General features: G+C 24.3%; 1 protein-coding gene across 1 annotated transcript; it reads right to left on the bottom strand.

Moving 5' to 3' along the window:
• Window positions 1-6,446: 6,446 nt before the first annotated feature.
• LOC114123452 (uncharacterized) lies at window positions 6,447-21,037 on the bottom strand. Its single transcript, XM_050204277.1, has 3 exons — window positions 20,889-21,037; window positions 9,892-10,122; window positions 6,447-6,706 (listed from the first exon to the last, which is right to left on the bottom strand). Exons 2-3 carry the CDS (start codon window positions 10,108-10,110, stop codon window positions 6,551-6,553), a joined length of 375 nt encoding a protein of 124 aa, XP_050060234.1. The 5' UTR covers window positions 10,111-10,122; window positions 20,889-21,037; the 3' UTR covers window positions 6,447-6,550.
• Between the last annotated feature and the right edge of the window lie 3,321 nt (window positions 21,038-24,358).

The following is a 24,358-nucleotide window of genomic DNA, read 5'->3' as shown; positions in this document are numbered from 1 at the left end:
CAAAAAAAAAAAAAAAATTATAAAAGGATGCATACTTGATAATGTGGATAGCAAATAGCAATGCCCTAGTTAACAAAATAAATAACAAATGCTATAAAGATAATCTAAGTGCACATATCAATTATCAAGAATAATAATTTACATTATATTGTTTAATGTTTTTAAATTTCCAACTTATTTTCTACCAATTGTTTAAATATTATCAAATTTCAATTTTCATTCAGGTAAAATATGATCATTGATCAATGATGAATTAACTACATTTTTAATCCTTATCCTTTTAATAGTAGATTTGACATATACCTATTATATAAACCTATATTGGTTAATGGTAAAGTTCAGTAAGTCCTCTATTAAAGTTGATAATTTTTAAATAAAAATAATTACATTCTATTAAGCGCCAAATACATAATATATCATTATAGATCTGATAAAATTATACAAATATTTTGTAATATAATAAAATTATAAATTAAAATTCAATACAAGTCTCTACATAATAGGTAGTAAATTTGAGTATACTGTGTCGTGAACAGCTCACTGTTATGTACCTACTTGTTAATTTCAATTTATTGATAAATTATTGCTTTTGAAAAAACAATGCTGAGTGATGGTGGTACCTATTGCCAGTCTCAATTTTAAGAGTATTTAAGTATTTTATAATTAATTTAATTTATTATATTAAGTGACAACTGTTACCTAGTATTAATGTAGTTTATAGAACTAATTGTCGCTATAAGATTACATTTATTATATTATTAACTATTATAATATTGTATTGTAATATATCATTGTTATTAACTCATAAACTCAATACTATGTGCACTAAAAAGGTATGAATAGGCCCATGTAGAAATGTAAACTTGAACATTTTCAATGACTGAAATTTGTGGTTTTCATAATAAATAATTATAATATATTAAAGTTATTAAAAAGTTAGTATTTTTATTTTTTTAAGTAGGTAAGTTGGTAAGTTTTTTAAGTTTTTGGGGTATAAATGTACAATTAACAAATTATCTGTAATTAAAAATCTAAATGAAATATTTTTTCAAAATTTTCAGGATTATTGAAAATTTTTAAATTAAAAAAATTTTCATGAAAATTTACAGCTCTAGGCCAATGAATTAAATTTAAAAAATCGACACCATGTACGTTAACTTAAAATAATCTAAACATTCTTAGAATAATATTTTGTAAAGGTAATCATAATGTAAATAATAATGAATTGTATTCTCAAGTTAGTAATGATTAATATTTTTTAATAATGACAAAAATAACATAAATTGTTATTGTCATTTGAATCTGTTATAATTGCATAATATGCTCATAAAAAAATGAATGTGCTAAACTTCAATCTTTATGTATTGAAATAATAAATGTATGATTATTTACTAACTAAAAAAACCAACTTAAACCTTTATATATAAAAAAAAAAAAAATGTAAAAATTTCAGCTAGGTCTTGTCTAAATTCTAAGGATAGTTATTTTTTAATTTCAACCAAATATCAAATACAAATCAATGAAAAAACTAGTATAGGTACTTAGTACTTACCTATAGTGTATATTATCCTAGTGGTCTTGAACTAAATCCTCTCTTCTTTTTTCCAGGTTGTTTTAAAATGTGAAATGATGATACCTATTAAAGTAAAACACTTTTTATGAAATTTATAGAGTAGAGATTAATATTTATGATTCGACAACATCGGTATTCTTTTGGAAATTATTAGGTAGGTAACCAATTATAAAATTTATTTATATTAAAAAAGTATAAAAATATGCACTTTTAACGAGCTGTATATTTAAAAAAGTATAATACCCCAAAAATGTTATCACAAGTAAATAGTTCTGTATAAAATATTTCATAAACTCTAAAACCACTTTTTAATGCCTTTTGCTTTGTTTTGTGTAAATATATTTAAGTCGTTTTAACTTGGTTAATTCTTGGTTATCTTGTATTGCTGCCATGTGTTGTCGTGTTGATTCACTCGATGATACGTCCTAGTAAACTACTAATTAGGTACCTTGTAAAATGTAATAATTTTAATTGTGAAAACCGAAAGCTAATATTATTATGATAATAATGAATGTATGCCTGTGTACCTATATATTAAACTATCTATACACAAGCATAAGTGTCAATAGAGCATTAGGCTTTTGATTTTAAAGGGCTTGTGCCTCATCTAAACTGTTTTTTTTTTCATACAACTATGACTTTTTTTTTGTTTTTAAAATAGGTTAGGTACCTACCTAAAAAAAATTAATAGGTATCTAGATACTTAAAAAACTTATTTTTTTGGTTTTAGGTTAGATTTATTCCACTGTCTCGTACCCTCTTCAGCTATTCCGTACCTATTCATTAGTAACGAAGTAACGAATCGTTACTTACCTACTACCTACTACTTACTAGTATGTTAATGAATGCTAATTTAAACAATTCAACTATACAGAATTTAAAATAGCTATTTTATTAGTTCAATTTTATTAATTTCTCATAGATAATATCAATTATCATAATTCATAATACTATAAATCATCTGAATCATTTGATATTCCTAAAACAGAATAAGGCGGTACAACACGATTATAGCAACCTATATACTGACAGTACAGGTAGCATTCAATTCAGATCCCGTTTAAGTGTCAAACGATATCTCGAAAAATCACCCCAACTTAATTAAAATCTAGTCAACTATTATAGGTGGAGAATTCTAATAATAATATATTATATACATACATATACCTTAAAAAAATTACGATTTACATTTAGAAAAAATATCCTTCCTTCATATAATATCAACTCTGAGATACTTACCATACGTCTCAGCCAAGGCCATATCCATAAATTTTTTGTGTGGTGGGGGGAGGGGTGTCCAAAACTTGTATAATTTGTATACCTAGAATATTTCCTAAACAATTTAGGTTTAGACATTTGGTTAAAAATAAGACCAAAAAATAAAAAAATAAAAAGATTAAATTTACATTTAATCTTTTAAAAGTGTATGTCACAGTTTGGCGGACGACGGAATACTACACAATACACGTCTACACTGTCTACACTCTACACTATTATTATTATAAAATTTTTAATTTAAACAAATATGATGTTGTTACCTAATGGCTAATCGTCGTGGACTGGCTCGATAACGGTCGTTACCGAACAATAACAATCTATTATTAGACTCTATATAATTATTTTTGCAAAATACGATACAAGATAGTCAATATACATTAGCACAAATATAGATAATAATATACTTGAAAATATTTATGTTGATATTAAAAATAAATAGTTATTTTAAACATTTGTAAACTATTTCAGAAATTTCAGAGGGTAGTCTAGATTCCTCGAACCCCCCCTCGGGTATGGCGTTGGCCACAGCTTAAATATCTGAGAATTATGCTGGCCAAACTATACTAACTTAGGGTCCTCATTTAAAGTCCGATCACAAAATATTGAATAATCGCCTTTGCCTGGATCGTTGAGTTCGTCCTAATCTCCTACATTTAAATCCAAACCATAAATCCACACATGCCCTGAACAGTGAACACGGATTAATACATATTTTATACATATTAATCCGTGGTCTTGAATAGTTTTATCAATGGACGGATCACGGATGGCTATAGTAGGGCTCTATATATACTGTATACATATACTATATGGCTGTATATATAGAGCCTTAGCTATAGTGGCCAAAGTTTATAGATAATTTTTTATTATCTATAAACCTTGTATAGTGGCTACCCATATCATGTTTTTTTGTTATAGGTACGCCGTTTATTATTGTACACAATATTATCGTATTTACTTATTATGTTTGAAATTGATGCAGACTGTATATTTTCCCAGTAAAGTAAAAATAAAAAAAAATGTTACTTATCGAATTTTATTTAAAAAATTATATTTTTAAAACGTTATATTATATTATATAACGTTTATATTTATATATACGATATATAATATATATATTGTGTATAATATTGTATATTGGACATAGATACTATTTTATGGGTAGGTCACGGAAGAATGCGAAAGCTGTTCCCGCGGCGCTGTCGGTTTCAAACTGAAAAAAGGTAAGTAGGTATTTGTTTGGTACCTACTTATTTATAAAGGAACACCTACGCCAATTCATACCCTATTACGGTGTGCGTACTGTGATAATATCGGTGTAATCGGTGCTGTATATTATTATATATGTGTAAGTATAGAGTATCCCGTTGTGTAAGGTTTTTTTTATTTTTTTTGTTTAGTAACGTTACGGTATAAGGTTATAATATGGTGACTCTATTAATTCATCGCCAAAATATAATTAAGAAAAAAAATAACGATGAACACCATGGGACGTCGTACTCAGAAGACGTGTACTACCACTACTACCGTGCTGATACACATATTTTTACTAACTTTAAGTACTTGAACTTTAATACTGTATACTTAACTTTTTTTGATCTATCACTATTTTCGTGATTAATACAAATATATAGGGCTCACGAACTTTGCTGCACTAAAAATTGATTATAATTGCTTGTATACTAAAAATTACATTATAAAATATCGTTTATTATAGTTAAACGTTTATTAAGCGAAATTTAGTCTTGATTTTTATTTTTACTCTATTTTAAGCTATAAAATAGTTTTAGAATTATTAAGAAATTAGTGTTTTCCGCTATACCTACTCCAGTTTTGAGTAAAACTTGGTTCGTTTATTTTTAAGGCTGTTACCGAATTGGTTCCAGAGTTCTTACTTGCTAGAATCGAATTGGTTTCCACATCACTTCATCTATTTAATAATTGTCTTAATTACATCTGTGGCCGAATTGGTTCCTGATTCATACATATATATACATAGTTTTATTGGCTTGAAGTTTATAGGATTGTTGTTAAATGTTAATGTTATGTTTTAGTTTGATTCGATACAATTATAGGTACCCTGCAATATAAAATTACGTTGGTATACCTAATATAATTAGTAAAAATCAACTATTTGTCTTAGTTTATATAATATTTAATACGACTACACTGGAAATGATATTACAACATACTACTTATATACATAATATGTATATTTATTGTACATATATGAATATATGATGTACTAATTATTTATATTTGAGTATATTATAAACTTCAAGCCAATAGTTAAATTAATTTTATATACACAACATATTATTATTATGAAAAAAAGAATTTTAATTTATATTTTATAGATAGAAATCCATAAAAATTTCAAGGGGATAACATTTTTAATATAATTTTGAGACTATAATTAAAACATAATATTTTTAACAATTTTTTAGGAGACTTGTGAAATATTTGTCAGGATTAGCCCCCATTAACTCCTTTTCATCTAAGTATCTAATTTTATACATAATATAAAAAAAATATTATTATTTTAAATAATTACCTATACCTATTTGAATAAAATAATAATCCAATAATAACATTAATACAATACATTAACATACATATGCAGTCTCAAGAATGTAAAAAAGGAAAAGAATATGTAAGTAATATATTTAATTTAAATAATATGTTACTGTGAAAAGTGGGAACCAAGTCGACCAAGGTGTGTATACATTCCAAATGCAAATGGGAAGTAATTCAACTCACCTTAATAAAATACCTGTTTTCAAATGGGAATCAATTTTGCCTAATGGGAGTAAATTCGGCAGCTCATTTCTAATGTGCCAATCACATATAAGTGTTCTTCACAATTATTATTGAAAATTTGTATCGATTGATATAAAAGAATATAAAAGGTTTCAATTGAAAAATATTTCATTTTCGTCATTTCATCATGGAAATATATACCTAGTTAAATGCATTAATACATGTAAAAAGTTTCAAAAACTGCATGTGTAAGTACGTACAACATACGAATTGTATTCAAAATAACTGTTTTTTTTTTTTTACAAAACACATTAATTATAACTTACACAGCACAAGGGATTACAGTGAGGAAAAAAGGCGTAAATGTAATAAAGTTTGACTTGTAGTTATATTACAAACATCAAATGTAATTAATTCGCAAGAGGTAAGTATCTATACAACAAATTAAAACGATTTTTTATTCAACTTTATTATACTCAAACTATTTTACAGTATATTTTAAATTAACATAATGTATATAATAATATATTGTTACTGTAGGAAATATTATAAACGAACGTATATAATATATATATATATATATATTATTATAATATTAATAATTATTAATCATGACAATTTCATAGGCGTGTAGTAGGTATATATTAAAACATAATATTATATTATTATTAATTATTTAAGTATTTTTATTATTATTATTGTTATTTTTGCAACACGAGAATAATTTAATAAAATAGGCGGATTTTGGGGGTGTTGAAACTATATGGATAAATAACTAGGTATGGATAGCTATAATATATTATAATCGAAATAAATAGTTGAATATTAAAAAGCATTCTGTATTATTATTATATTATATTAAAGGCTAATATCCTGCCGTAAATGATAATTTTATGTTTTATAATATTATTATGTGGACAACGAGCGCACACGTTAAACTTAACCGAAGCACGACACCGCGTTGAAAGCACATTGCTTCCAATAACTTTTCTTCTTTTGTGTACGATACGAATCTGTCCGGGCGCGGATTTTGTTCATCATTTGTTTGGCAAATAGATAGTCAATCAGCGCAATCTCGAGGTTCTGATCATCGCTCTGTAACACGTGTAAATCACTGCACATTGATAAATTATTCTGTGTCAATGTATTATTTATACAATATTATTATACAACTACGGAGTATTACAAAAATAGTAAATATATGTACTTATTGATCGCCAAAAAAATCTCGAAATAGAAAATAATATGACTTAATATGTAGGACGTAGGTACATAATAATATAACGTAAACGTAGGTAGTTAATATAATATTATTTTACTGTTCTTTAGCAGATTTATATTATTAATCCATTCGAATGTCTATGTTTTTGGCGTTAACCATATTTTAATAATCTATACTCATCGTCTTTTGACAACGACTAGTTCAGATTAAACTGATTAAATTGTTTTAGTGGGTACAAGGTATACAATGTATATATTATTACCTATAAACATTATTATATTATACTTCATTTTTAGTGTCGTAAGAATGATTTTATTCGTACACGCAAGCATACAATTATTATAACAGTTTTAAAGGTAGTATACAGCTTATAATATCATTATCATTTATAACATTATTGTCGTAAACTTATCTTTGTCAAGACTCAAGACATAGTATTTAGGTTCAACTAACTACGAGTTAAAAAAGTGACTTATAAATTTAGTAATCTGCATACGTTCTCTCAGTTTTTAGCACCTTCTATAATTGTTCATTTTCGTCAATAGGCTATGATTCATTAAATTAAATTTTTTTGATTTTACAATATATTTTTTTAGATTAAGAGCATGTCAGCGCAATATTTGTTTTCTTTCTCAGACCCAAGTGCAATGCAGATAAAACGCTTTCATCTAAAACCATACAGTGTGCTGACATCCTCTTAAGGCAATTGAGAATTGAGATTATCTTGACATCTTTCAATCTAATCAACATACTATCAAATTGCACTTAAATTACATACAACTAATGTTTAGAAATAAAAATGGAGTTAGGCAGATACATCAAAGGATGAATAATAATAATGGTGTTTCCAATAATTATAGGTTAAGCAATAATAATTATTTCTTTGAATTCGGAAAGGAACTCACTTTATTTTCATAGGACTCGAGGAACAATATAATATGTAATTTCATCATTGTAATATGATATAACTATATCCATGTTTTAGTGTAACTACCTATTAGAAAAATTTGAATAGAAAAGGACATATATATATATTTTAGGTACATTTTGTATTTAAAATAAAGATGAATATCCAATTTTAATTAGGTACTAATTGTGAAAAGGTTTGTGGGTTGATAGGTAGTGATGTAGTGTTCGTGTAGAATACATTAAATATATTGAGAATATATTATCTTCCCTTTTTAAATTTTTAATTAAAAAATGTCTTCATTTATTTTTAATTATAATTAAAGAAATATAGAAAAGAATCTTGTTTTATACATTTTATAAGTGTTAGGTATATATAAAGTAGTCTTAGCTCTCGGGTATCTATGTGGAACATCACGAGCAATGAATCTGCAGCGGACGGAGTTATACTGTTGAATAGAAAAAAGTATCAAGGCTTAAAAATTGATCTAATGATAAGTTGGAAGTTTGATTGAATGATGTGTACAACAAAATAAGTATAATGTAACAGTTGACGGTGAGGATGAGATGGCAATCTACACTTCATGAATTTCATATCTATATTCAAGCGTTGTACCTACGGTGAAAATAATATGTAAATATACAACATTTTAATTAAAAAAAAAATTATAGTTAAGGTATGTTTATACAGTATTTTGTCGAACTTGAAATAGGTTCTGCACGTCAAAATGTCTAAGTAAAAACTTCTCAAATCAGGTTCAATAAACTTTGGACCTATATATTATAATAAAAAACCTAGTACGGGTACTTATAAACTATAATAGCTATTCCCTAATGTATATATACGGTTATACCTACATTTATACGACGGTGTTTAAACATGAAAAGCGCATTGGCTACCTGGCTATCTATATACGATATAACAGGGGTGGCCAAACTTTTTTTTGTCACGATCTACTAAAAATGTACTTCACCTTTGAGGATCGACTTTCATATAAATTTTTTTTTTATTATTGAATAACTATAATTATTAAGAAACATATAGGGCGAGTGGCTCTAAAAATAAATTCTAACACAATCGACTTTGAAATTGTCCATGATCGACCGGTCGATCGCGATCGACTGTTTGGCCGCCCCTGCAGGATATAAATTTATATTTATCATGGTATACCTACTTATAGCTTTACAACTTTATTGAGACATACCGTTCTAATAATTGTAATAATTTATTTTTAACTGCCCTTAGTCCAATGCTACACGATTTGATAATTTGTACATAATATTATATACTGTTTTTTAAAATGTTATGACATATTATTAGTATTATTATACATATAGTCCGTACCAGTGTATTTTATACGTTTCTACTGTACCTATTTTCATTTTTGTTATGTGACTATAATATAATACGAGTAACTTATACCAATTATTCTAAGTGTTAAAATTACTCACCTAATTATTATGAAAAGCTATTTACAAATAGTTCTATATAGTTAAAGCAATATAATCTGTGAATCGGGTCCATAATATTATAGTTAATAACTTATGACAAAAGGATAAATTAATAATTCTGTATGTACTTATAAAATATTATGCCTATGTACAACACTTTTGGTATCAAATATTAATTTTCTAATGGTTTTTTTTTTTGTTATTATTTATTGATATTGATCCCTTTTATTTTAATGAAAAGTTAATACATTACTTTAAGTACACATTGTTTCACATATAAATTACCCATGTTTATTCAAATATTATTAAACGTATTATTTTTTATTTACTAGATTATTTTCATATTAAATGATAATTATGATTAAATTATGTCATTATTTACAAATTCTTAAATTACAATATTCAAATTACACAGGTTATAAAACAGGGACAAAAAAAAAAGATTTTATTTTATTTTATGTACGTAAATCAGATTTTTAATTAATGTCTGTTTGTGTACGGAATGTGAGGTAGTAATTGAATGTCAATATTTTCGTGATAAATTTATTGAAATTATTAGCCCATTACGCTGCGTTTTATAGTGTTTAAAATATAATAACACTAAAAAAAATCCTAACAGGTTCTGTGAATTTTTTAATATCCTGTTAAAAGTCAATAAGGAGATATTTAATGATGCTCAATTATTAATCAAATTAAAAACCTTAGTTTTTATAGTATAATCATTGATGGCAGGTTCTTCAATTTCACGGAAATCATCTTTATCGCCCATTGACATTATTTCAGGAGAGTTTTCTCCAAGTTCTCTTTGAAGTACTCTTTGATCTATGACGTTTCCTGTGGTTAGTATTGGCAATAATACAGTTAGGACAGCGAGTGTCAAAATTACTCCATAAGATATGAATCCCATTTGTGTAGCCATTTTAAAGTGTATCTGAAAATCATTTTATGGTTAGATAAAAATATATAATGTATAATCAATATGTATAGATAAATTGAACAATAATAAATAATTATCATTATTGAGTATATAAAAAAAGTGTATAATAAAAACACGAATGAAAATTTATAATAATATAAAAGTGAAGTATTTTAACTATAATATAATATAAAATAATGTTATTATATTAGTTATACGGCTAATATTATTTATAGAATTTAAGCGCAGGTATTTAGTAAAAAAAAAAAAAGTATATGTAAGTAATTTAATAGAAATGAATTTGTAATGGGTACTGACTACTGAGTAGGCACTATTTTATTAAAATAATTAGAAGTCAAGTTTCTATTAATTTGTAAAATACTCGTATGGGTACCGAAAATAATACGTTGGAATTGGGTTTTAAGTCAAAGGAGTTAAAATGTTTTATACATAATTTAATTTAGTTTTAATTAAGAACAATATATACTACGTAATAATAATTGTTAAATATAATATCATAAGTGTATTTACTATAAAATTTAATTATCAATGATAATTAATTTTATTTATAATTTGTATGATAGTTAAACATCATAATATTACATGCCTTTTAAAGATAAGATTGTACTTCTATGTCCACCGTAGCGTTGTAAGAACACAATTAATCTATGCTTTGGCTTTATGATTTTGATTAGCTCTTTTATCATTAATTTAACTTTTAAGTATATGCATACAATTACATTTTTATACAAGCTTAATGTTGTTTTGTTATACTAAAAAGTTTAAAATTACAAAAAATGAAATAGCAATACTTATTTTTTTTTTCATTCATTTTAATTCTAACCATTTAGTCACCAAACGATATTAAGTATTTTTATTATCTTTTAAAGCAAAATAACGCAGGAATGCAAATTGAATTGCAGGTATAGGGCTGGTATTTTAGTAATATTTTAAAATATAAACACGTATAATAATTTTAAATGATTAAAAGACGTTCGTTGTATTTTAAAATATAAACATACCACAAGAGCGTATTATATAATGTATAGATCGAGAGTTGAGGATAATAATTTGCATTAATCTCTATTCAAATACACCCCGGGTAGGATATGTATAATAATATAAATACACTAAAACAAGTAATTCTCAATAACATTACCGAGTTCATTAAATACATTTTTTTTCAACTTGCATATTAAATATTTAATTTCCTTACATGCTTACGCATACGTAATTAAAGAGTATTAATCTCTACATAGTAGAAAAACAAACGGCTGAGGGATTCGACCTTTGTTCATTAATTAAATATTCGTATCCATACGACGTGCCGGGGAAAACGAATACGAAATATATTTGAGATTTTCCTAAATCTAGATTAAAATATTAACTGCAAATTTTATAAAACATCCTTTTAATTTTTGAACAGTTCTCGTTGTCACATTGCATATATTGCATTGTAATCCCTAGAACGCCAAAGGCATACATTAATGGGATTACCGATATTCCCGTATGGCAAACATATTCTTTAATACCAATTTGAACTATTACGTCACTTTTAATAATTATTACAATTTTGTAATAGCATCCTCCATTAAATACGTGTGCTTTTTTGGATTCCTGGTGGAAATAATGAAGCTATATATATGTTGGTGTTTTAATGATGTTTTTTCCACCGAGTAAAATTCGTTTCTCTGTTAACAGGTTAACCGCTCAAGCAACATATACACCTCTAGACCGCATGGCACGCCGCGCCCATTAAAATTATTAAAAAAAAAAGGTTCTTGCTCAAGACCTGAATCATAATTTTAAATTATCGAGTTTTTAATATTCCGTTGTGCAGTTTATATAATTAAGAAAATCCTCACCAGTGGCCATCATATATAGAATGTTATTCTATAATAAAATCGCGTTTGTGCATGGACGATACTTTTTCAAAAAAATCTTCCATGTATGTATTAATGTATTTATTAATTTTTATGGTCTGAACAGTGCGTATAAAATCTAATGACCGCAATAAATGCTTTATAATCTGTGTTCATAAAAAGTGATCTGATAGGTATGTTGATTAACTGATAAAAAGCGAATTAAGCAATATTATTCATATCATGGCAGATCGATGGAAATTCATAGTTTTCTTGAAAATAATTGAGAATATGTAAAAATATTAATTATTTTTTTCGTAAATTAAAGTTACAAATGCTAAACAGATATACTTTTACAATACATACTTATACTTATTTTGAATTAGTGAGAACTTTTATAAAATGATGTACTATTTATAAATTGTTATATTTATTATTCTCGAATTTAAATCATGTTTGCAGGTTTCTTTTATATAGGTACTATAAAAGATCTGTAATCAATAGTATAGACGTATAAAGTGAAGTTTAATTGTTAATTTATTTTCTTTTAATTGTAAATTCCTGAAATCTAACTAATTATTTATTTTGTGACAAATTTAATTTTTGTGTAATTTCCATATCTTTCATTTTTTTTTTTTTAACAAAAGTGCTAGTATTTTTTGAATCCAACACTAAAATTACTATATAAAGTGCCAGATGCCTATAAGTTAAAGAAGTTAAATGAAGTGTAAACCTTTAAAAGATTATAATTGTTTTTGATGAAATATTAGAGTAGTTTAAAATTTAAATAAGTTTTTGAAAAGTATTAATAATGAATTGTTTATTTTACAAAAATGTTACTAATATATATTGTGACTTCACCAACTTTTTTCTTTAATAATGAATTTATTCTAATTCTAATTTTAATTTTTTTTTAAATTTTATCATGTACATTTGACGATTGTTTTCTAATGTGTGTATTTTATATATGATTTAAGAATACGTTGTGATGGTACAAATTTCTAAAATTTTTTTTTTTGAACAATAACCATACTTTTTTACTGTAAATTGTTATTTGTTAAACAGATTATTTTGTTGAAAAATTTGAAGTATATATAGGTAATTTAAATTTTGAACAAACCGTTAATTTGTTATTTTATTTAATTTTTCAAGGATAATAGTGAGTTTTCGATAATGAATTCACAGATATAGAGGTTATGGTGGTTTTAAAGTTATATCCCGTAACCTCCATATCTATGAACTTATCATCGAAAAGACATAAATTCACTATTATCCTTGGTAAATAAAAAAAATAATTTATTAACTGTTTGTTCAAAATTTGAATTACTTTATATACTTTAACCTTTTCAATAAAATAATCAGCTTATAAAATGTGGTTATCCTTTAAAAAAAAATTAAAGAAATTTGTTCCATAATAGCACATTACTAAACTAAACTACGTATATGATATAAATAATAAATATAAATATATTGTGTATGTATTAGAAATTAGAATTTTATGTTTTATATTTAATTTGAAACCAATATTATGAATTTCATGTATTTACGATAATACCTTAAAAACTATTCATTCTGTTTAGATGCATTAAAATTTAAAAAAGATTATTCGATTAGTCATTTACATAGGGTGGTTTTCATTAACAAAATATAAGTTTGTATCTTAAAAGGAAATTCTTTAAATACCATAACATCTCTAAATATTTGTAAAAAGTAAAAAATAATACCTTAAATATGGGTACTAAAAAATTTAGCTGAATCAAAATTTTTGAATAACTACATTATTTAACAATAAAAGGGGGGTGACTGAACTTGGTAAATATTCTGTAGATTATAAATTATAATAATATAATGTAATATTATATAGGATTGTTTATTTACTTTATTTGCTTTAAAATAACTATTAAAGAGTCAATAATTGATAAATTAAAAAATGGATAATTTGTTCCAATAATTAAATTAACATAATATACCCATCACTATTGTGTTGATATTTAAAATGTACAACGAACTTGGAATTGTGATAAATGATTTAACAGAAAGATTAATAATAAATGCATTCTCTTGGCAAAGGTGACACGTTGATATATATAATGTTTTATCTTTTAGTTTGGTCATTATTTAAATCTGAACTAAAATAGGAATATCGGGTTTTCATAAACCTACCTCATTAAATTTGCAAAATTTTATATAGGTACGTGAAAACTCAAGGAATTATTTTTTATACACAATTTAAGCACTGTGATCAATTGTCCATGTTCTTAAATATATTAAAATATTTTGATATTATCATAAAATGTATTGGACAAACCTAAATATTATATGTCCGCAATATTTAGAATGGTATTTACTATTTTTAAATAAAATTTTGAATATAATGATGTAAAGGGATATCGTATATAACAATATTTATAACATACATTGAGGAGAATTTAGATATACAAGCAGTATATTGACATGTTGGACTGTTTTTAAATAACGATAAAACCAAATATCTAATAGAAATACCTATTACATATTATATATTTTTATAATATTTCTAAATTGTTGTATAGGATGAATATATTTTAAAATTTTATTTTCATTTTAAAAATGTATTATTGAAACAAAATAAAAAATTAATTAATTTAACAATGTAATGTTAGTGTATTAATTAAGGTTATTAAATTTTTTATTTAGGATTATCAAAAATCTCATTAAAAGTTCGTTTTTGTCTGTTTTATAAATGGCACTTACTATTAAGATGCCACAATTCTATATGAACATGTATTGTAGTATTCAACGTAGGCGATAATGAAACCAACCTTATAAAAATAAAATATAGACGAGTAGACGACTTAGACTTAGTATGTTAAAGTGTACTATGAAGTTGCTATAGTCATTGTTATTTTTGCTTTTCTTTCTTGTAAAGTGAAGAAATAAAAAAGAGATTTCAATTGCTATTCTTTAATATTTGGACTGTCGCTAAAATTGATATAATTCATCATAATAATTTATAATGAAAATTTATTAATTCATTATAAGAATAAAAAAGCAAGTGCATGAAATAATTCAGTTACTAATGATATCTAATTCAAATAGAAAAAATATTTAATAAAACCTTATAATATTATTTACGATTGTATTTTAATTTTGAAATTCAGTTTTAAACATATTCTTATAAAAAAAATGTAATTTGTTATGCACAAAAATAAATCCATCTGTTAAACCATGTAGAAAATGTATTCGTCTTTTTGAATTTAATTTTAAGTCAATTTACAAATCTATAGGTAAATGTATGTTGATTATGTACGTTTATATAATAGGTATTTCACAATATTCTGAATGATACTATTAGGTTTTCTTATATTTCTCTTCATTTCTATACGTCTATTGTGTGTACTAACACGTTATCCTGATTATTTTCACTTATTGCATCCTATACAGTGAATATTGGGAAAAATTTCGAGTACAATTTATGGGTGAATACGCCTATTTTATACACAGGTAACATAAAAAATCGATATACATAACAATAATGAATACAGCACCTTAGTGACTTCTAACTATTAAGTTGTTATTTTGATTAAAGCTTGCAATATAGAGTTGTGAGGTCTCCGTTCTTTTTCAACTATACTCGTAGTGGTTACTATACATTTATCATAAGAAATGTCTACAATGATCGACCCCAATTTTGAAATGTTTAATGGTCTATTTTTTTAAGTTCAATTTAATCATACCTACATATGTTTATATTTATGTGTTATATATTTACTCGCATGTGTATTATAATTATGATGGGTTTGTGAGTTATGACAATCAAGTTGTAAAAAATTTGTCGAAAAATGTCTCAGCTGCATTGCAGTTAAACTACAGTAAACGCCGGGTTCCACGGAACACATATTATAGTAGTTATATCTTAAATAGTTATTTAAATCCCGTTATAAACAATGATAATTTAATAATTTTCTTCAATACATATATTTATTATATTAGATTCTGAGCGGAGCTAGAAATGTATTGGTTTTACAATGATGTTAATTTCTTTTTTATTCTGTAAACACTTTTTCTCCCCTTAAACTTACTCAAAAATACAAGTGTAGCATATTTTTTGAAAGATTATGTTCTTGAGCTGATACTTTAAAGAGGTCATTTTTCGATTTTAATATAATATTAAAATTTTATAATAATACAATTATTATTATTATTATTATTATTTTTTTTTTTTTTAAATATTATTATTTTTATTTTTATTTTTATTATAATATATTATATTAATATAGTTCATGATATATATAAATATTTTGATTTCACGGAAAATGATACGTGCGTGTACAAGTGTGATAAAGGTATTTATTATTCTAAAGTTTCCACTAGTCCGCAGTTAATAATTATATCGATTCTTTGTAAAAAAAAAGAGATAGAAAATGTTTCATTGCAGTTAAGAATTTTCTGCCATGAATAACGATAGAAAAACAATTATTTTATAGATAATTTAGTAGAATAATAATAATATTGATATTGTAGGGATGCGTAATGTGTATATGGTACTAAAGATAATTATATTATTATATGTAATATATTATGCATTTGATTTTGTTTTAGTCGATAATATAATACTTGGACGTTAAAAAACAATATAGTGTTTTATTGTTACAATCAATCAAAAATCAATAAGATAATTAAACTAATATAATTTTTTTTTTCAACGCACCTATATTCGTTAATATTTTAAATTTGTTTATTCAATGTAAGCGTACACCAATCACACCATAATGATTTAATTATGTAATAATATTATCGTAAATAATACGAACAAGGTGCGTATTATTATTTAAATTTAAAACGACCGATTACAATTTTTAATTTAAGTATTTTGAATCGCTCAAAAAATAATGTCTTATATGCATATTATATTAAAAGTTATTTCTGTATGTTTTCAATGTCTTCATGTTAAGTTGTTTTATACTTATGTGTCTCAAAGTGTTCTATAATCGACACGGATACAAAGCTCGTAAATTGTTTATTTGAAATTATTTCACAAAATAAAACATTAACTATTTTGATACTAAACTTTGGGGCTTCGAACAGTCAAACATGTTATAATATAATACATTCCACAACTAGTGAATAATAGACTACATAATATATTAGTATGAATATTCTATGTTCATATTTCGATAAATTACATTACATTATAATATTATATCGATTACTTATTCATTATCTGCTGTAATATAATATTTTTAGTTTATTTTAGAACTTCTAATAAAAACTTAATTATAAATAAATGTTATTAATGTCTATATATTATTGTAATTAAATATTATGTTCTGACTCAAAGTTCAGAATCATAGTTATGAAAAATATCAACCTAATTGTTTAAATAATTATATATATTATATTATATAAAGTTATTGTAAGGTTAGATATATTGAGTTATTGTAAGTATAAAATAAAAAATGAATAAAAACACATTATTAAAACGAAATTTGATAGTCGATCTTTAAACTTCATTTTTAATTTAACAAACAGTTGAATAAAGATTTTCAGGTCATTAAAATGTTACCGACTTGTTTTACAATAAGGTCTTGTTTCAAACAATAAAGTTTCCGATTTCTTGTACAAATTAGTAATTGTTTATTTTGGTTTAAGAATAAAAGCTTCTGATAATTTATTGTATTTGATTAATGTAGACTGAACAACTGATACGAGTTGTTCATTATACGAAACAAAAATCAAATGATGCTTTTTGAAGTAAAAATAAAATAAAGTATTAAATGAATAATAATATAGTCAACTGGAGTTACAATTTTGTTGCAATGAGTAACCTTAATGGTGTTTAATATGTCTTAGCCCTAAAGAACAAGAATAATTATTTTATTAATAATATAATATAACTATAGTTATAGGTAAAATAACTAACTACTATTTTAGTCTTTATTTAAATACCATGAATTTTTTTAATATGCGAAAATTAAATTGTACGATTTACAAGAATAAAAACTAAATACAAACAAAATCATTAGGTATTAACAAGTTTATTGTTTTAATCGTTAAGTGTTTAATACATTTGTTATAGTAATTGAAAGTTTTAAATTTAAATGATTTATTGAATCATTTAATTTTTAAGGTTTACGGAATATTCGTTTTTAAGTAACTATATAATTTATAGCTATATTTTTTGCTAAACATTTTTTTTAAAGTATTCTGTATAACAATTAACCAAATATTAAAATATGTCTTTTTTGTGTAATTTTTATTAAATCGATATTTTTTTTTGTAAAATTATAATTAAAAATGACAATATTCTATATATTAGCTATAGTATATTTTTATTTACCTTAGTATAAACTATAAATTCAATAATATCAACAATTATATATTAATTCGATTCGATTATACAATATGTTTTCAAACGATTTTAGTGAAAAATATTTTTAAAAAATTGAGTATAACTTTTTTTGAGTTGGGGTGCCACCACTGGGTGACTTCCCCCTCCTGTCAATCAAAATCCATCCAATTTACTTATTGTATAACTTGTAAATACAGATTGAAAATATATAAATTTTTGTTCAATAAAAAAAAAAACTTTTTTGAGTTATCTTGTCAAATTTTCGTTTTTCAAATACTTTTGCAATAATTTTTATTACATGTACACACATGAAAGACCAACCAAAATGAGCGTAAAAATAAATGTGCAGCTTTTTCGTTCAGTTCAAAAGCTAAACAATAAATTTCCATAAATCCTATGAATACAAACTTCTTACGTATTATAATGTGATATATTAAACACCTTATATCAATACACCCAAGGTAATATTTCTTAAAAATATATTTTTTTTATCGTGTCGTAACATTTGATAGAAAATAGAAATTATTTCGAAGGGTACAATCTAAGAGTAAACCGAAATATGTAGGACGTAAGTGGTATACATACGTGTACGGTCTTTTGAGACTAAATAAAAATAAGTTCCCCGAGGTATATTGTATCAAGCATATACGATGTTCGACAAAATGTGTATAGCCAGTGGATACACTAATACGTTTATACGATACTGACCCGGGACCGTCAATTATAGTTTTCATCATACCAAAAACTATTTTCGAAAAATAAACCGGCATAGACTCTCGTTACTCTAACAAAGCGTGTCATCGTTAAAAATCGAAAAGAAAATTTCGAAGGAGTTTGCCGATCAGTATCAAGTAAAACAAAAAACTCAATTTGTAATAATCCGATCTCAAAAGCAGTCTCATATAAGTAATATATTAACAAAATAAATTTAAGTATTGCTCTATCAATATACTATCTATACTTCTGATTTTCAGAGAGGTCAATATTTAATTGTCTATTACACATATATTTTTATATTGTCAAGTATTTTTTTTTAATTTTTCGATTTATTGTACTTGCTCTGAAGCTTGTGAATATAAAGCATAATAATTATTATTAATATAGCTATTTATGAATTACAAAATTAGTTTAGTTTAATTCTTAGGTTTCTGGTTGAATTTCGAGACTCGTGGATATAGAAATGATAATATAATGTAAAATGAAATTTCAAAAAAGTAAGATTCAAGTGTTATTGTACCCAAGTTTTTGTTGGCTTATAAAGCTATAACTAATATAAGTAATAAGTATATTCGTATTTCGATAACATTAGCTATTGAGTATTACATATTGAGTTAGCTGTTACGATTCAACTACAAATAAAGTAAAATAATGATATTAATCAAATAAAATGAATTATTCATTTATGTTATAAATAATACCAAAAAATTATTATCTTTCAATAATATATTATACGGTTATAACAATAACATTTCCATTTTAAATTTGAACTATATAATACATATACATATTAAATGTGTACAAATGAATACATTTTAAACTACGCAACAACTGAGGATAATGATAATTGAATAATGATAATAATAATAATAATAATAATAATAATAAATAACTACAAGAAATCGCTGAAATATAAATTTCACATAAAACTGTAATGTTTATTCGCATAAGTCAATAAAGAAAATGAATTAATTAAGTTATTTCTAACATAATATTATGCATACAACCAAAGAGTTTATTTAGGATCATTAAAATATTATTTTAATGTTATCATACAACTATTGACAAAAATAAGTTGCTACAAGTTTAATTTATGCATGCAATAATATGTTATAATATTATATTATAAAATTATATATTCAATTTTTTTTTTTTTTTTATTTAAGTTCATAATTTCTATAATTTATAATAAATACACCTATGCCCTACAATTTTGTATATTATCAAATGCAATGCGGAGGTTCTTTTCTTCTTATATAATATGTTATAACACACATAAAAAATATTTCGATATTTATAAAAACTATGATTTTTATATTTTTGTTATAATAGTATTACAGTTGAGTATGATAACATGCATAACTGACCTATCTGATCACAAAATATAGAAATATCCTACGTATAGGTAAGTTTTATGATTATATAGTTTAAATTAAACTATTAGGGCGTAGTTAAATTTTAACTTTGAAGATTAAGCAATAAATATTTTGCTAAAAAATTAGTTAGTAAACTTATACAAGCTATATACGTTAAAATAAATTTTTAACTATGAAGATAGAAATAAAATAAAAATGACTAAATAACTGATACAAAATTGTTATGTTAAAAAATTCCACGAATACAGTTATTTGTATTAATAATTTAAACGTAAAATGTTTTTTTTGTGTTTTATATTTACTAAAATTTAAAATATAATATCCTGTATTTTAATTGTTGGTTCTTTGTGCGAAAAAAATTAATACAAACATACAGTATAGGTACTATTGAAACAGTAAAAGAAAATCACATTGTTAAATTATATACCTATTTAATAAATATTCATCATCATACTAATAATATATTATTATTATATACTTGTGCTGCGTACGTACCTTTTATGAATAGTCGGCGGCTGAGTTTAGTGTAAAAGTAAAACAAAATGAGTAGATGAGACGTTTTATAAGCACCAAATGGGCGCGGAACCTCATAGGGGTGTCGCGCATGTTCTTCAAGCTAAACACTATCTACCGACTAAAATACGCCTTTTTCAATTTGGTGCACACGACAATATACATGTACGGCATCGTGTTATTTTCTGTTATTAATACCAATTTACCAAATGCAAATTCTGTCCACCGTCTTATTGTAAAAATATTAATAATATTACAAAAAAAAAAAGAAAACCTATTAAATAATACATAATACCTATATAATACCTACATAGATAACTGCAGTATTTTCGGTTCATAAAAAAACATTTCAAGATAAATATGTAGGCTATAAGACAATAATAAATTATAAATTATAAACTAAATGTAATTCACACGTCATAACCATATATGTTATATAAAACGTAGTGCCAGAAAATAGTTCTTTTTTAAACTAAAAGAAATACAGGTTATTTATTTTTCTAACATTATACTTCGCTAATTGTTAATTAAATATTAACAAAATACTATGCTCACATAAATTAAATAGTTATAACTTTATAAGTTATAACCAATTTTTCAATTTAAAATGTGCAGTTTAGTGTTTTCATTATTTATCACCTTTTATATGAATTGATAGTATTCACCATTTTTCGTAAATTTAATATTCTTTATTCAGTATTTTATGTAATTATGAGACACAATAACAATAATTTATGATTGTCAAAATTCCCCATAGTGTCAAAATTCGTTCACGATTTGTATACTCTCCACTTTTGGTAAATTATTATCGTATAAAATAACATCTAAAATTAATTAGCTTTATTAAATTTTAAATACAATAATCGACAAAATCATATTTAATTTTACATTCACTCAAATCATAACAAAATTAATCAAATCAAACGAATAACTGTTAAAATATAGCTTTTTTCGCCAAAAGATTTTATTCTACAAAATATTATGTTCTATCTGGCATTTAATTAATTTCGACACAACAAAAGCCATAATACATTACCTTATCTATTATACTGAAATGTTTCGTACTTTTTTTTTTAATCTACTTTTAAAATAATTTATCGAAAATAAATCTTTTAAAAGTATCATGTAACTATTAATTATATACCAATAAAAACGTTATTCCTATCGTTCAATAAAATTCCAAATCCCTTAAATAATTACGTTTCTAGTTTATTATACTTGAAATACACACTACGATGACAATCAGCACTACTTTACTTACTATACCTACATTTTGTTGACGTGACGACCGCGACTAATTGATCTTAAAAAAAAATGACTGAAAAATGCAATCATACTTAAACCAAATTTTCACGTAGGGCATTTAACTAGAAAATTAAAATAAATTATGACAAATCCGTCAAAGTTATTTCACTTACCGTGACGGGGTTGATGATGCCACCCGTTTCTTCCATAAAATAATAACTCAACAATAATATTAAGATTTCATCTTATAGTGTGTAATATACTAATATTTCCTAAAAAATTAACTAGGTTTCACAATCTTACTTACTATATGTATATAAAATATATATAAAACTAAATCACATCAATACAAGCCTCCACCTGTAGCAGTATGCTTCGTCGTGTTTTGAAATCTGTAATTAGTCCAACTAACATGATAAATAATACCAACCATGAAATTCGTACAGGATTCAAGTATCTTAGTAATAAATATTCTGTTAAACTTTCATACAGGTACGCATACGTTTACCCAAGCAATTAAGTATTAGAGCTTATATTGAGGTTTACAAGCGACACTTCGTGATGATGTGTAACAAATCATACATGCATATATAATTCGATGCCGATGACAATCAATTTTCAGTTACTGTGACACTACATTTTCAATTTAATAAATTCAATAAACATAATGTTTATTTTAATTTATTATTTCTGAAAATACTCTCTACCTAAAAAAAAAAAAAAAAATAAATTTATTAATTGTAATTAAAAAAATAAAATAATAAACTCTTTGGATAGGTGTACCTACTGTTGATGGATGTTTAAGTTACGATTAATGGTCTCTCATCAAGCGACTAAAGCAGTTTATGTTTTATTAATTAGTATTATCGTTATTTATCAATGTTAGTTATTATAAATCAGGCGAATAAGAATACATTTTTTACTTATATACTATACATTTAATTAACTATTTATATTTATTATGAGTTATAAATTCATCTCCCACTTAAAAAATTATTATTATATTTTTCAATTTTATTCAATAAAATAAAAAAACAAATTAAGTGCCCATCTATGTTAGATAATAACTTAAATATATACATATTTTATTGTGTAGTTTCTCTTTGTAAGTTTTTCATTTTTAATATAGTTTAAAAATCAATGATAGCAAATTTAAAGATCCAGTTAAAAAAAATAATTTAAACTCAATCAATGTTAAATTTTTTTATTTCAATTTTATATATTTACGTATTGAGTTTTTCATTTTACCATGACTACATAAACTGATAAACTTATTGGTTACAATATAGATTAGTTCATTTTAAAATAAATCTCAATTTCTATGAATATATTTTAATATAAAGAATCAAACTTTAAAATTTCCTAGAAAATTGAAGATTATGCACTATTATAGTTAATAAAATACTTTTTTTTTACTATCGGAATTATCCACTATATATTTTGTTAATTTAGAAATAAAATATTTGAAATTTTTGGTAATTACTAAGTTTATTATATAAAATACTTTTTAACGGGATGAAAGTGCTCAAAAACTTTTTTATAATAGTACATATAATTTTAAATTTAATTAGGTATCCACAAAATTAATATTTTTATCACTTTTAAAAATACTGAACAAAATATTTTAAATGAGTTTTAATTACATCGAAAATATATTGCCTATGATTTTTTATGGTGTTATATTACAGTTATTTTAGATTCTGAGCGGAGCCGAGGAATGTATTGGTTTTACAATAATGTTTATTTCTTTTTTATTTTGTAAACACTTTTTCTCCCTCTAAACTCGCTCAAAAATACAAGTGTAGCATATTTTCTGAAAGGTAATGTTTTTGAGCTGATACTTTAAAGAAGTCATTTTTGGATTTTCGAAACAGTACTCGAAATAAAAGCGGTTAAAGGAGAAAAAATGTACAATATCACGATTTTATAACATTAAATAATTACGGCTTTGTTTATCACCATAGAAACAAATAAAATTAAATAAAAAAATCCCCTCATCAGCTCAGAATCGTTTTTAATCGAATGCAATCATTACATTCAAATCGAATACCTTCAGTAAAATTACACTATCCTGTCCGAGGACTGAAGGGACGATGGACAAACATCCACCACCAAAATGCGCTGACCTACTATTTTTATGTTATAGTTATGAATATATTATTCAAATTAATTACTATTAGCGTTTACTTATCACAATTTTAAGCATG

Source organism: Aphis gossypii, chromosome 3, assembly GCF_020184175.1.
Source record: "Aphis gossypii isolate Hap1 chromosome 3, ASM2018417v2, whole genome shotgun sequence".
NCBI classification, from domain to species: domain Eukaryota; kingdom Metazoa; phylum Arthropoda; class Insecta; order Hemiptera; family Aphididae; genus Aphis; species Aphis gossypii.
The sequence above is the reverse complement of the archived record's forward strand: the minus strand, read 5'-3'. Positions and strand labels throughout refer to the sequence as shown.

What these genes read in the sequence shown, in the direction of transcription:
- LOC114123452 (XM_050204277.1), bottom strand. Translation starts at nt 10,110, where the DNA reads ATGGCTACACAAATGGGATTCATATCTTATGGAGTAATTTTGACACTC. An exon ending in ATTATACTATAAAAACTAAG is followed by an intron (nt 6,707 to 9,891) that starts GTTTTTAATTTG and finishes CACGTGTTACAG; the next exon opens with AGCGATGATCAGAACCTCGA.